At 33.7% G+C, this 16824-nt stretch overlaps 1 protein-coding gene across 1 annotated transcript in view; it reads left to right on the top strand.

Annotated features, from left to right (window-relative positions):
- LOC127870780 (WD repeat and HMG-box DNA-binding protein 1-like) overlaps positions 1 to 3463 on the top strand; it is a 60640-nt gene extending 57177 nt beyond the window's left edge. The window contains exon 26 of the mRNA XM_052413256.1: positions 677 to 3463. Coding sequence (XP_052269216.1) covers positions 677 to 892 — 216 coding nt within the window. The 3' untranslated portion in view covers positions 893 to 3463. The remainder of the gene's footprint in view (positions 1 to 676) is intronic.
- The last annotated feature ends 13361 nt before the right edge of the window (positions 3464 to 16824 follow it).

Below are 16824 nucleotides of genomic sequence, written 5' to 3'. Positions count from 1 at the left end.
TTTAATACGCAACGTGCTCTTGTCTGTGTTTTTTTTTGCATCGTCTGGCATCAACATTTGCCTTGTTTATATTATAGAGGCCACATTTATTGCCCAATATTCATGAAACTTGCTCAGAGTATTTGTCCCAATGATATCTCAACTGAGTGTAAAACTGGTTAAGGTTGGTCAAATGAAAGGAAAAGATTGAAAACACTTAATCCCATATAAAACATTTTAAATCCCATATTTATGGCCCAATCTTCATGAAAGTTTGTCAGAACTTGTGTTGTAATGATTTCTTCGCCAAGCTGATATGATACTAGTCAATTGAAAAACATGGCTTTCAATGAGGGGGATTGTGTAGGTTCCTTATCTTGCAATAGTCAAATCATGTGAACACTCTAGAAATCACATATTTAACTTACTGATCATAAATGTTGCTTAGAGTGTTCAAAACATTGTGGTTTTATCATATCTGGAGTTCAAAAATGATTGTGGTTAGCTGCCAGCTAAACCTGTGAAACCTTGTGAACAACCTGCTTAAAACTAACAAATACATGTCCTTGAAAGTAAACAATTGTAACTATGCATATATTATAATCAGGAACTATTCCTAAACTACCTTATTATTATTACATTTCAAATTTTCATCACAAAACAAATTTAAAAAAATACTGTTAACATACTATTTCAGATCTGGCTGACAAAGTCAAAAGAAGCAAACACAAAGAGCAAAGAAAATGTGTCTGCAGATGGTGATAACAAGAAAAGGAAAAGAGATGAGGAAGATGACAGTGTGGTTGAAAAGAAATTGAGGGACTCAGGGGAGGGTGGGAACTTAGCTAAGAAACCTCTGGGACACACTGCCAATTCTAAACTCTCTGGGTTTGCTTTTGGTGGGGGAAGCTGAGCAGCTAGTTCACTTTGGTTGAACTTTGTGCAAAGATATTTTAATTGTGAGACTTTTGTTTATGTTGCTTTAGAGATATTCAATAACTTGTCTAGTTCAATCAAACTTTAGAAAGTGATGAGTTTTTGTGAGTGTAGTTAAGGGGGTTATGGTATTGTTTGCCTTGAGGTGCTCCCAAAATCATAATTACAATTTTTCTTAAGGTGGTGATATGTTTGTGCTAAGAAAATGGTTGGTTAGTTATGAGCAGTATATTAAAAAATATATTCACAGTTCTAAGTGCCATTGAACACATGTATTCATTTAATTAATTTTTATGTCCCCCACTATAGTAGTGGGGGACATATTTCTTTTGCCCTGTCTGTTGGTTGGTTGGTTTGCGCCAACTTTAACATTTTACAATAATTTTTGCTATATTGAATATAGCAACTTGATATTTGGCATGCATGTGTATCTCATGGAGCTGCACATTTTGATTGGTGAAAAGTCAAGGTCATCCTTCAAGAATCAAGGTCAGAGGTCAAATATATGTGGCCAAAATCGCTCATTTTATGAATACTTTTGCAATATTGAAGATAGCAACTTGATATTTGGCATGCATGTGTATCTCATGGAGCTGCCCATTTTGAGTGGTGAAAGGTCAAGGTCATCCTTCGAGGTCAGAGGTCAAATATATATGGCCCAAATCGCTTATTTTATGAATACTTTTGAAATATTGAAGATAGCAACTTGATATTTGGCATGCATGTGTATCTCATGGAGCTGCACAATTTGAGTGGTGAAAGGTCAAGGTCATCCTTCAAGGTCAGAGGTCAAATATATGTGGCCCAAATCGCTTATTTTATGAATACTTTTGCAATATTGAAGATAGCAACTTGATATTTGGCATGCATGTGTATCTCATGGAGCTGCACATTTTGAGTGGTGAAAGGTCAAGGTCATCCTTCAAGGTCAAATATATGGGTCAAAATTGCTCATGTAATGTCACTTCTGCAATATTGAAGCTAGCAATTTTATATTTGAAATGCATGTGTATCTCATGGAGCTGCACATTTTGAGTGGTGAAGGGTCAAGGTCAAGGTCATCCTTCAAGTTCAAACGTCATATAGGGGGACATTGTGTTTCACAAACGCATCTTGTTTGGACTACAATTGCAGAAAGTGAAAGTGAAAAAATAACATCAACAGATATCTAAATGGATGAGAAAGAACACCAACTGAAATATGAAGATTTTTGTAATTTTTTTGGACTATGAACAGACTGCAATTTTGCTGAAGAAATGTTTGTGCATATTTAAAAAAAAAATTATTTAGCTGTCATTTGACATTTTCAGTATTTAGATCTGACTAAAAGACTCCTTGTAATATTGCACTAACATGTTAAGGAAAGACTCTTGAGTTTTACTAGAATAGTCTGAGCTATAGTGCTTCCCACTTGTCATTATGCGAGGTTGCTGACCAAGTTCCATAACTCTGGCCTACAATTTAGCAGAATTATGCCCGTTTTTTCTACTTTGAAATATGTAAAGTAAACGGGCAACATCTCCATGTCACTGCTTTTTCTATGGGTGTTCAATTTAAACTTCATACGTGACTGTTGGATTATCATGCTTGGTCACTTGCCAAGGCCCATAATTATGCCCCATATTATGTTTTTTTTGTTCTTCAGGTAAACCTTCGCGTACAACCATTCCTATCTCAAAGTTGCATGCAGCCGTAACTTGTGGTTTCATATTTGGCAAGTTGGGTTATTTTCACTGTTGCTTAAAATGTTTGCTTTCAATAACTTCCGTTACAATGGAGGCATTGTGCTGAAATTATTATGTGGAGGCTGATCTAGCGATGGATTGCATTTGGGGCAAGTTGGGTGAAGGTCAGTGTTATCAAAAACATGTCTGCTTGATAACATATTTGGAAGGAGTTAAAGTGATTTTGTTTGTAAGAAGCTTACATGCAGACTTAAGGTAGAATAGCATTTTCGTCAAGTGAAAGTGGGGTGAAGTAAATTGTTACTAAAAAAATGATTTCTGCTCAATAAATTGAGTGTGAATGGACGTAGTTTGCAGTAATTGTGTGTGTAAGTAGCTTATATCCAGAGGTTGCTTACTTAATTTAACTAAATGTATTGATAAAAAGTTGAAAATCTAAGTTTTTTGCATGGTCACATTTCTTGTTGTTATTTATAATTTTTCAGTTGTAAGTTTACACATTCTTTCAAACTACTTCAGATATTTAACTTTAAATATGTCCTTGTGTTACATATGCTATTTATATGGAAGAATAATCGAGCTAGCTATTTTGTGCCTTTCTTTTATCAAAGAAAATTGCTCAGCTAGTTTGTAAATGGGGGTTTCAGACGCAAATTTATTGTTCATAACTAATTAAATAATCTGCTATGCATGTTTCTTTTCGAAATATACACGATGTTTTGTTGTTTGCTTACTGGTTTATGCTGATGTTTTAATACAGAATTCAGGCAATGATCTATTATTTATCTATCGATATACATGAAAAGTTAACTATGTATCAGTTATCAGTTTTTGTCTTGTACACAATAAATATTAAATATGTATGAGTGTAAATTATGTTATTTTTGTTCTCACATCAAATACCTTAATGCCCTAAATAAAATGTTCATTCATACTAACCAAGTACTTGAATCTGGAACTTTTCTAGTGTTTTTACTAATGTCTTAAGATGTTAAGATTTTTGTTTGCCTCAAACAAAAATATAAACATCACTTTTGGGGTTTTATATTAAAATAGTTTTTGGAAATATTACTGAAAACTTGCTAAAAGTAAGAGAAGCGTGTATGTGTAATCATATAATGACTCATGTACCCAAATCTGGACATTTTTTATAAAATGTGAAATAACTTATTATAAATAGAAATAAACAGCAAACAACACATTTTTAGAAAGATAACTTGATTCTTCCTTTATTTGCTTTTTTATTGATTGACAGGAAAGCTTGATTATAAAAGGAGCTGTTTTTTCATTTAAACTCCCATATGAAAATTGTTAACATTGCTTAAAGTAATGTGTTACAACTACTACCGCTAATACTAATACTACTTATTCTGATACTGCTACTTCTACAACTACTGTTACTACTAAGTCTATTACTACTACTACCACCACTACTTCTACTTCTCAACTCATCTCAGTTTATTAAGTAAATAAAGTCCGTTGCCCCAAAATACACAGTATTTTACACTACTACTATTACTACCACCACCACTACTACTACTTCTACTATTCCAATCAACCCAGTTGCTTAAGTGCATAAAAGCCGTTGGCCCAAAATACAAAGAATTTTACACACTTCTATTAAAATTACTACTACTACTACTACATTTTATGGCAATTACCTCTACTACTATTGTCACTGCTACTACTTTTGCTACTTTTACTAATCCTAGAACTTTTACCAGTTCTACTACATCTACTACCACTTCTACTAATTTCTGCCACAACTACTACTTATGCTACTATGGAGACAAGCCTCTACGACTTCTACTACTACTGCTGTTGCGAATACTGATTTTACTGCTGCGAATACTATTGTTGCTGCTACTAAAACTGCTTATTTTAATACAAATAATTTATATGGTTATTACTATGCATCCTTCTGAAACAATATAATATCAATATCGTGGTTGATTTGAAACATTTTGCCCATCGACAAGTCCTGCTATTTGTAAATTTAACACCTCATTTTGACATTCAAATGCTACTTAATTACCTGCTTTCGTGTGAAACCTCTTTATGATTGCCCTTATTGTGCCATAAATCAATTTTGATGTGTTCATTTCGAATCTAATACAAAATGTACTTCACGGCCGTTAATCACGGGCTCCATCTCTTTGCGGTGCATTAATAAATGAGCCAATGCTACTTCCGAGGTGACGCTATGAAACGGATGTTTTTTTTTTTAATTTCACGGATAATTCTTCAGGGTAAGAAAGTTTCTACGTTTTTTTCCAACATATTTCGCATAATTAAAAAATGGGCAATGTAGTGCGATTCGGCGATGATTTATTCATCCACAAATGTACAGAAACATAATTATAAAAACAACTCATTTGAAAACGTAATGACCATTGTTAGTTGTGGTATGTTGAATAAAAAAAAATACACACATGCCCGTTTGACGAGCGAATTTCCAACCAATGAAATCGCGAACGACTTTAAAACATTGCTTTGACATGTACAGTGTATTGCATGCAGAACACTGGCTCTTTGTCGATCTGATAGATAATTTTGCACTCTTGCAAAGGAGATGTAGTCATTGCCAAGGAGGTGGCGCCAATGCACGTTTGTAGCTATTTTGATTTTCGATGCATGTATTGCAAAGACATTCGAAGATTTCTGTAATTTAATACACTATAAATGATCTGGAAAGTAACTTTAGTATAATACAAAAAATAACGATTACAAACGAAGCTACCCTTATTGACGATGCTGCGAAGCAGCTCGTCTAAGTTATCAGTCTCATATTATGATATGGTATATAAACAGCATAATAGCCGTATACTATCTATGAAACTCGCTTTTATTCGTGCTTTCTCATTTTGCATATTTAATAAACTTTTCAAACAGAAATTACAGAGCCACATCAGTGCACATACTTAGTTTGATAATTCATTCGTTTGTTGGATATTGTTTGCTGTTTTAAACACATATTAGGTCATATCGCGGAGATTTAGTCAACCTTACCATGTGTTCATGGGCGAACTCACGTATTCAAGTACTCTTACGACTATGTGCTCATACCTACTTTCGGGAATCTTCATGAAATTATTGCCTAACTTAACGAACAAACATGCCCAAGCTTATTGAATTAGAGAAAAACACAATAATCAAAAGAGAAAAATTATGGGAAATCACGTTCGTACACAAGACATCATTAACTTAGGAAAGAAAACAACGAAATATAGAGTTTGGTATGATATACATGTGAAATTAAAGAGCATGGTGTAATTAAAGATCATGTCAAGTTTGGAATATATCTGCTGAAATGTAATGTTATAACTAGGGCTGTCACGATACGCCATGAGCGTACCGCGGTATATCGTGGTACGGTAACACTGTATCGCGGTACGTACCGCGATATTTTACAGAATATGTATCTGTGAAGAAAACAGCAGAATAACAAGTTTTACAAACTTTATTAAACTCGATAATCAGAAAACACTGGTATCATAGTTTGACTAGAAACTGTAAAAGAAACTGTAATAAACTTGATAGAAGTAGTCATTGTTATTGTTATTCGCGTCTTTTTCTAAAATGTCCGCCATGTTGTCTACAATAGCTGTGACTACAATCTATGTAAATCCAACGCTTCAAGGGCATGTTTAAAATGCGGAGTCAGCAGGCCCAGTATTGAAAATCCGCAGCGTTCTGACTCTTCCTCGACTTATTCATAATCTTAAGATAACATGATTCGGAAGTGGCATGCTTTGAACGATCGATATACAAAAGAAAGAAAATAAAAAATAGAGTAAACATCTTTTGGATAATTATGAATTTATTTGCAAAGGAAATCTGTCCCAAATTCCAAAAAAGGTACGGACCCATACATCGCCGTATTTTAAACGTGAAAGTTAAACATCTACCAGTGGAAGCGCTTGCTTGACCTGGATATTAACGGATTATTTATTTAGCCCTTTTGAATCGCTTCTACAGTTTTCAAAACGATATCTATATCAAAATAATTATGTAATGTATTTATATCTGTGCTAATATAATAATATTAAAAAAACCGGTGCGGCAACGCCGTACCGCGGTGCGATTTTTTTCACGACATGCACCGCGATATACCGGTATACCGGTGAATCGTGACAGCCCTAGTTATAACCCACAAACTTCTACTGTAACAACGTTTTTTAAGATAAGTGGTACAGAAAATACACGTCGATTATCTTTTTAAAGATATGTCTTGTTATATTTGATCGAGAATGTAACCCGCCTCCCAGTTTCGCTGAATGGGTTAAGTTCCCCACGGGTACTTCTTCCCCGTACCCCCAAAAAAAATTCTTACCCAAAATTTTTCGTACCCAATTTTTTTCGTACCCACTTTTTTCCTACCCATTTTTTTACCCATTTTTGTTTGGCATAATTTTGTACCCACAATGTTCGTACCCATTTTTGTTTCGTGCCCAAAATTTTCGTACCCACATACACAATTTTGGTGATGTAGATAAACTTAAATTGATGCTTTTATATCCATCCTCTTCAAAAGCATCGTCACATGAGTACTGTCAGTACTTTGATTTTTGGAAATGTTAGTGGAAACATATTTCCGCAATTCAATATACTAGAAATCTGGAAAGTAACTCCATCATAATAAAAAAGGTTATCGATTAAAGACGGAGCTTTACTTTTTTGTAGATGTTATTGGGGACATTTTTAGCCTAATTAAGACTGGTCGACATTTACATTTAAGTGAATTAAGCATTTGGATTAGGGAACAAAACGTATTGTTTAAACGAGACGTAACATCATTTTATAAGTTCGTGAATTATCTTACTGAATTAAACGTTTGTTGTAGAATACATATTTTGATAATAGTGAGAATTTAGTTATTGGATTTCTTTATGGAGCGTTACATGTTTTATTCAGATTGCTGACTTTTTAATTGAGATCGTTACTTATATGTTTACTTCTTGGTTATTTAAGAATGTATATATATTCTGTATAGATTTGGGTTAACGTATTTGCGTTAAAAATATCACGAAAAAGGAAGAGTATCAAAGTCATGTGATACATCGTGGATTGGCGCCGCTTCCTGTACTAAGCGCCACCTCCTGTACTACGCGCCACCTCCTTGGCATTGGCTCAATCTCTTTTGGAAAAATACAAGAATATATATTAGATCTACAAAAAGCCAATGCTTTATGTATGCAGCAACTAGTGTATGTTGAACAATCGTTTGATGTCGTTAGCGAATTTCTCGGGTAGAATTTTGCTCGTCACACAGACAAAAGACATCAAATGGCTTTAAAATAATCAATCATGCCACCACTTATTAAGGTCCTCACGTTTCCAAATGGATTGTGATTTTATGTTTCTGTACATGTGTAGATAAATAAATAAATATTCACTGAATCGCACTCAATTACCCGATTTTTTCTAATAATGCGAAATATGTGGGAAAGAGCGTTCAAGTCTCACACCCTGAAGAATTATCCTTGAAATTAAAAAAAAATCCGGTCGTTTGCGCCACCTCGGAAGTAGCATTGGCTCATTTGTTAATGCATCCCAAAATGAAATGGCGCCCGTGATTAAGGGCCGTGTACTTGTATATATTGATATGTATTACTTTGCTATTCAAGCTTGACTAAATATAGTGTGTGCTTTTCAGCATGGTGTTTGATTTCCATATAATTAATTTTGTCATCTGTTCGATGACTATGCCAATGACAAAACCACTTAGCATGATGTCTGTTTCACTTAACATAACGATGCATATGAATGATTTGCCTCTTAAGCATAGCGTTTGAATATCAAATAAGCTATTAATAGTCGGTTTAAATGTAAATGAAGTTTAAACGCTGGATAGTGAGCGGGGTTAAAGGTCCATACCAAAGGGTCCATACCACTGGCAAGATACGGGTCAGGCCTTCGGCCTTCTATATGTGGTTCTTGAAAAAAACCTGTAGGAGGACTTGGTAGTAATGAGACTGGGGTGCTGTGATGGTGCTCCTCATTGATAAGCGGTTGCTTCCTTTATCAAGCCTCATTATTACAATTAATAATACGTGTCACGCTTCGCGCTCTATAGCGCCTTTATTAGTAACTAGGTGGTTGCTAGGATAGTGGAACAAAAAAGTTGTTTTTATACAAAACCAGAAAGTTTCACCGGTTCGCGTATTTGCCCAGTTCCTGTGATCTTTTATTATTGCCCAGTCCCTGTGATCAGTTATCAATTAAAAGAATTAGCTTTGCATTATTGGCAATAAATGTTGTAGTAAATCTAATAGGCACAAATGCAGTACTTATTTACACTCATTTACACAAAAAATCACCACTATGCAAGATATTCTGACAACAAAAATATATACATTGATCCGTAAAATAACTTCTCCTCTCATAAGCGAAAGAAAACGTATTACATACTAGTCTCCGCACTTGAGTGCGACGCCAATAATTAATTTTGTCATCCGTTCTATGACTATGCCAATAACAAAACCATGCTGTCTGTTTCACGTAACATAACGATGCACATGAACGATTTGCCTTTTTAGCATAGTGTTTGAATATCAAATAATTACTTTCTTTCATCTGTTTATGACTATGCCAATAAAACCCCAGTTAGCGAAGAATATGTTTCAATTAAAATAACAATGAACATGATTTTAGCGATTTATTGGTAATTCAAGCAGAGAAGTTCAACTATGCTAACGCGGTTTAAAGTAAATTTTAACAGTCACAGAACATAGATACTTCAATTTTAATTTACGGATTGCTATTGTTATGTCACGCTGCCGCTTGAACTGCAAGATATTAAACCCGCAAAGATTTTAAAACTGTGTTTAGTTCTTTTGAATTTCGATGCAAATTAAATTTTATATATAGTTATAGTATATCGAGGAAGGCCTTAACAGAAACGTGAAAATAAATAAACAAACTATATCAGATGTTTAAATTCTACAAACAGCTGTGCGCATTGTTCATCATAAATTGGGACAACATTTAATTTAACAATGGTTAAAAAATGGCTAAACTTAATGTCGCATATTTGTTACAAATATATTAATACGGTTTGATTCCACGAGGTGTCGATTGAACGCTGCAACATGTGCCTGCACCTCGAAACTTCATATGAAACGAATTAGCTGTATTTATTTATAGTTATTTCATAAAAAGAAGTTACATGTAGTACACTATCATGTTAACTTCTTTTCGTGTTGTTTTAATTAAATGATTCGATCGTTTATTAACAAAAATGAGCATTCAACTATGTATTTGATAAAAATAAATGTTTAAAAATGAGTTTAACGTGAAGGCTGATTATTTAAAGTATTATCTTAATTATAAGACGGAATACAAAATGATTCCGTAAATGAATCAACTCGATCAAATGCATACAATGCCGAATATTTGCATCAGGAATGAAGTGATTTTGTTTTTCTGTAAAACAACAACATTGAAGGTAATGTTGATAAAAACGGTAAAGAAAAAAATGGTAGTTATTACTGACACAAATTGAAAATACTATTTTCATGAACATTTTAAATGTAATGTCTTTATTATTTATTTGGTATTAAAGGCATATTGATTGGCCAGTCAATGAAAAAGGTTTCTGATTGTGATGAGAAATTCACACGGATAAAGCAAAATTTGGACGTTGCAGCGATTGATATGCGTTCCTGATTTTAATCTGGGCTGCATGAATTCTTTCTCTTATTTGTCGAGTGTGTACAGATTTTATCGGGGTTGTGTCTTCATATCTCTTCACTTATTAACATTTTACTCATTTAAACTTTATTTCAAGTACTAGTATTCAATGCCTATATGAGTTATGTCTTCAGAGTGAGCAACCAATGCGAAAGACATCGGACCTCGGACAAATCCGATAAAATTCGACGAGGTCCGATAATATTTCCCAAATTGTCGGACCTCGTGTCCGACAAGAAAAAAAAAAAAAACAATATGTAAAACTTTGATTAAAAATGAACACGAAACTAGGAATATTAAAAAAAGGTCTAATTCATGTTTATTTTACTTCGATAGATTATTTAACTTTAAAATCAATTTTCCAACCAGTCGAACTGGCTGTCTTTGCTGGTGACGTAACAAACTCCAAGCGCGATTCTTAGAACCAGTTAAATATTGCACATTGTTTCGTGACACAGATTCAGAGTATCAATCCGACGGCGATTCACAGGATGGAATCAACATGCATTAAACGTTTTTATTTCAATGTGTGGTGATGTTGTTTTGTTCATTGCCAATAGACTCAATAAACAGTTTTTACATTCTCAATTTATATTTTTATCTTGTGTGAACAGTATAAGTCAAAGGAAGTCAAGATGGCGACGTCCGTGCCGAGACAAGCAATTTTTGCCGTGTTATACCCTTTATTACTTTTTGTAATTTGTGTATGCCGCTCACTTCTCAGCCATATCAGCAAGAAAGTGATTAGCGTTTAATTCGTACTAATATTCGCTCTATATATCGACTTTACTTGCTACGGAATTTCTTAGCTGGATCACAAAATTACAGCTCCCGCGAATAAAATTCGTAGCGAGTCAAGTCGAGATATGAAACTAATATTAATACAAAATAAACGCTAATCACTTTCTTACTGATATCATGATATGGCTGGAAAGTGAGCGGCATTTAAAATTTAACAACTTTTAATAAAACGGCGAAACATACTTGTCTCGGCACGGACGAAAAACGAGGTCCGATAAAATCTGGCGAGGTCCGACAAATTTTAAAAGTTATCGGACCTCGTGTCCGACAAGATTTTTGCGTCTTTCGCATTGGTTGAGAGTGAGGAAGAAATAATGATCGAGTCATGATCTTTACAGCTGAGTGTAAGGGACTTTAATATTTACTAGTATGACATAACTTGTAATGTTATTATTTTTTTGTCTCACATACAATTATTTAATTACACATTCACGCTGACCAATTCAACATATAATCTTGGTATCTCACTGTAATTGCCTTTTGGCTTTTGCCTTTTTTCAAATGGTGTTTCAAATTTTTGCTAATGGTCAAGACAAAATCCAAACAAAAATGTTTTTCCGAAAAAAACAACTTTTCTGCGTTTGGATAAACTAGCAACAAAACTGATGCTCCCCAGCTCAAAACAAGTACAGCGACCCCTTGAATTTGTGATTTATCAATGGACAAAAACTTCAAATAAAATCTATTATGTCAAATGAATTTTTAACGGTTGTAATATGTTCGTCAATAATGGTAGGATAGATGATAGTTGATAGAAAGTTTCTATAGCGCCTCAAACGTAATAACCTATTATAGAATGTTACATTGTACGACTTCAAAATAGAGTTGCGTACGCCTCGAATAACCCATATTTATTGTACATAAATTGCTTTTGACAGTTTTGTGGCCTGTTCTTTTCTCCTCGCAACGTAATCTCTTTCAACACGGTCTAAATTAAAACCGGACGAGAATGAACAGAAGTTCATTTTGGTTGACGAAGTGCAGAATACTTAAACCGTTTGTGAAGTGGATAAAATACTGCCTTAATGTGTGTGCTTTTAGGTGAATTCTTCGTTTTCAGTAAGATGTCAGCAATTTATTGTATTTTTTTTAAATTTATTAATTGAAATTTAAATACAAATCTCGTATATTTTAATAACATTTTGTCCCGACCAGAATAAACACAATACTGTTTGGTACATATATAAACAAAGTAAAGGTTAGCTGCACCAACATGAGAGAAACATTAAAATAGTCTGTTGTAAACCATTTATTGCAAGAAACCTTTGGGAACGACACATTTTTGACATTTTGAGTATTTGTTCCAATTCTAGCTTAATCCCATGTATTTTAGCTCGATTGCATTGATGAAACGCTCTCGATTCCGTTTCCAGGGTCTAGAACCAGAACTTGGTGTCTTTCCGGGAGATCGAAGGTACGCTTCCAGTGGGGACTGAACCCGTGATCTCCGGGTCGCTATCGGACACCATATCCACTACACCACGGCGGCCTTTTCATTGTTCCATTATAGGCGATCTCCCATATAATGTCGCGTTCAATATCTAATATTGTTTTTATTATACAGTATACTAGTTTTGTTCAAACGGTATTTTTCTTAAAAAATCATCGTAGACGGATTAAAAACAATGGAGAAATCTAAAGGATAATATGTAAACTATAATTTGCTTGTTCTTTAATGAATCTCCACAAAGAAGAAGCGCCAATGATTTACGGCCGTGAAATAGACGTACGTTAATTAAAGAGCGTCATGAAAAATAAGTGTTTTAGTGACCGATATATATTTGTTCGTGTATATTTACATTTCACTTTTGTCGAATATGCATACCTCACGGAAAAAGGTGCTTTTTTTAGAAATGGATATCGTATGTCAAAATATATCATACATGTATTTTAGTTACCAAGCCGATCTGTCAAAAATGGTTGCTTCATATTGGATAAATTAGTTTATGTTTTCAGTTGCATGGTTTTAACAGTGTATCGCAGACACGTGACATTTTTGACGATAAAATTAGGTAGTACAGTTACTGCAAACGTGGTTTGTATTACCCGACGGTTTTAACCAATCGGAACACCTCGGTGGTATTCAATTTTAGCTTCATCCGCATGACAAAATGGGCTGAGAAGTTACGATTGGTTTTAACATTAGACAACCGGTATCAGTTAGCCAATATACCGTCAATGAAACCAAACAGCAATAACAAACTATAATAAGAAGGGAATCTTTCATCATTCCATTTTTCGCTTTCCGTTTATGGCTAATGTAATCTTGAGTTCGACTAATAGGCTACCGTATGTATTTTCCCTCCTATTGCATGAGCATACAAACTTACCTTAAAGTTTGTAAACGGTCGTTTTTGAGAATACAGATCGTGTGTGGCTTGTACGCTCGAATTAACTCATTTCATATAATCGTGTACACAGGCGACTGCGAGAAATCTTAAATGTCTTTATCATATACCGATTTCATTTCAATCTAATTTTCACGATTTGATTTTACTGATAGCATCCTCATCATAAATTACTTCAAGTATACCCATTTTCGAATAAAAGATATCCAGTTTGATGTAGAGTTTTTTTTGGTAAAACTAGATGCGCACGACTTGGGCGTTCGACATTAATTTACTGATTTGAAAGGACGCAATTTGTATTTTATCTGTTTATGTAAATTTAAGAAAATCTTGTTAATGATGATTTATATAATATTTTGCATATTTTACAAATTATCTAAAGCTACTTTTTCATGGGATCTAGGTACGAGTTACTAACACGAAAGCGAACCAGGCAAAACATATTTACTTTTATACAGTTTCAAAACCAGTTTACTCCGTTTCGTAAAATGTCCAGTGTGAACATTACTTTTAATGTGCCATTTCCGATATTAATGTTGTCATTTTGATCGAATACTTTTTTAATGTTCTGAATTTATGAGGCTGTTTATAAAACTGAGGTACATCTAGTGTGTGTTATATATATAGTTTCCTCTATGAGTTCCGATCACTTTTCATTTTGTTCTTATTGTACAAATAGCATTACGAGCTGCCTTGCGACTTTAATTTACTTCATAGAGTATGTGTATTTTGATTAAACTAATATCAATATGGTGAAACGTTCATCGGACATTGCGCAATTTAACTGTATACAAAATTAAATCCTCTGTATGCAGCAGTCTGTTCATTATTTTCAAGGTAAGGTTTTATTATCATTCTTATAATGCATTCTAGTAAAGCATACATTTGTTGACTACCCTGAATGTTTACCTTTTTTAAGAAACCTTAATTGTTAAAGTTTAACACGTTTGAGGTAACATTTTTTTAATATTACTAAATCACGGTTATCCACAAAGACACGAATCTGATTTTAATATAAAGAACTTATTCGAATGCGATCAAAATGTGTAATTTACATATTGTTAAATAATGTTAAGCGTTAATATGATATTTTCCACTGGATTATGGGTATATTATTAGATTTGCTTCGTTCATTGAGTAGTTTGATTGCGTCTATACAACAGTAAATGTTTTAATAAATTTGCATTTATTATTTTACACATGTTCAACGTTTGAGCCATATTTTACATTTTTACTTTAAACACACTGAAATGAATAGTCGTATTCCTCTTGATATGAATTTGAGACGAATATAGGAAGAAATCGATGAAATAATGTTTTCAAGTAAAAAAAAAAGCGTTCTGACTGTTCCGTGTTTTGTAAACATTTATGTCAGTGTTTATATGCCCCCGAAGGTGGGCATATAGTGATCGCATGTCCATCCGTCTGTCTGTCCGTCCGTCCGTCTGTCTGTCTGTCTGTCTGTCTGTCTGTCTGTCTGTCTGTCTGTCTGTCTGTCTGTCTGTCTGTCTGTCTGTCTGTCTGTCTGTCTGTCTGTCTGTCTGTCTGTCTGTCTGTCTGTCTGTCTGTCTGTCTGTCTGTCTGTCCGCCACACTTTGCGTTTAGGTTTCGAAAAATGCTCATAACTTCTATGTCGCTTCAGATGTAGCCTTCATATTTGGTATGCATTTGTATATGGACAGGGCCTTTCCATACGCACACAAATGTTGACCCTTTGACTTTGACCTTGAACTTAGGGTCCGCGTTTAGGTTTGAAATCTGCGTTTAGGTTTCGAAAAAGCGTTTTCGGGGGCATATGTCATCCAATGGTGACAGCTCTTGTTGTTTTTACATTTGTCTTTTTCTATTTACAACAGGAGGAATCTGGCGTTTAAAACCTGTTGTAATATGCCATAAGCGGATCTTCTCAATTCAAACCTGCGGATCTTCCCATTTCAAACCTAACATATATGTAAGACCAGAAGCATACTTTATTTAAGACCGACCAAAACAATTGCATGTAAAATATAGTGTTGATTTGTTTTCAGATTTTATGCATAAAACATAAATACTGAAAACTAATTTTCATAATACGAATATTCAGAATACGAATATTTTGAATACGAATATAAAAATGGTATCAAAAGCTTCCCTTCGGGTATTTTGACTACAATTCGATTTCAATGCTTGTTTTGCCATTATGAGTTGTAATTATACAGGGCCATCTAGCTAATGCCAACTCAGTAAGCCGCTTGTCGTTGATGTTTGAGGGTTTGTGTTTGGCAATCAAATTAAGAAGGCCTTTAAACAATTTTCAAAGATGTCTTAAGTTGTTAATATATAGGTAAAACTTATTAGCCTTATTCCTTAAACACTAACATAAATAAATCTGATGTTTGTATGAGAATACTTAACTGGAAATATTTCAGACCACGATCCAAACGATTGAAAAAAAAATATCCCGTTGGAGAAAATGCCTGATTTGTGGAAAAGTCGCTTTAAATTCTTAATAAAAACAGTGTTTTATGTGGTGAAGGCTTTGACGTATAAGAACATATCTAAATCTAAAGTATTTTATAAAATACATTAAACAACCCACGCATCTCTTATGATAAAAAGCTAAACACTTGTACTCAGTACATCATACACAGTTGTTGGTGGTCGGTAATAAGTTTCACTTCTCTTCGGCAGCGAAAATAATAACACACGTAATGATTGAACGACTCACGTTGGGTGCAGCTCTAGTTTGTTGTATATTAATATGTTTGACAGATTTACCTGACTTCTCCGCAACGTTATATGATTTTATTAAGTATAAATTAGTATTGGGTTGATACATATTGTTTTAGCCCGGTTTTCATTAATTGCTTTATTTAAAAAAGTCGCGAACTATTATTTATTTATTTTTTTAAACATTTAATATGTAATAAATAATAAGTGACATTTTATATTATTTTTTTTAAGTTTACATGTTCGCAAAATGTTTATGATTGCTGTCATATCTTTGTAAGATTTTACAGCAAGGTAATTTACATACGAAATTAGACAAAAAGTGTGTATGTAATTTATTTACATAGTTTTATTCCTTATGTAGAAAAATATTGCCATTCTTTATCCAAACGTTTTTATTGAAAATCCACTATTTATTTAATGAATTTGTTAATGAATGCTTTGTACATAAAATGAGACTTTAGATTTTAATTCATATTTAATCTGATATCCTTGATCTTTTTATCAATATTTGTTTTCAATGTCATCAGAACCACAAATAAACTCAATTATTTAATGTTGAGTCATCTCAGTTTAACAGCGACGTAATTTAATTTTGTTTTAAATATTGCGAAAGTGTGATCACTAACGATAAACAAATATATACGAACACGTTTCAAATATTGTTCTTTAAT

Source organism: Dreissena polymorpha, chromosome 3 (genome assembly GCF_020536995.1).
Source record: "Dreissena polymorpha isolate Duluth1 chromosome 3, UMN_Dpol_1.0, whole genome shotgun sequence".
In the NCBI taxonomy this organism is placed as follows: domain Eukaryota; kingdom Metazoa; phylum Mollusca; class Bivalvia; order Myida; family Dreissenidae; genus Dreissena; species Dreissena polymorpha.
This window is presented reverse-complemented; position numbering and strand designations above follow the sequence as displayed.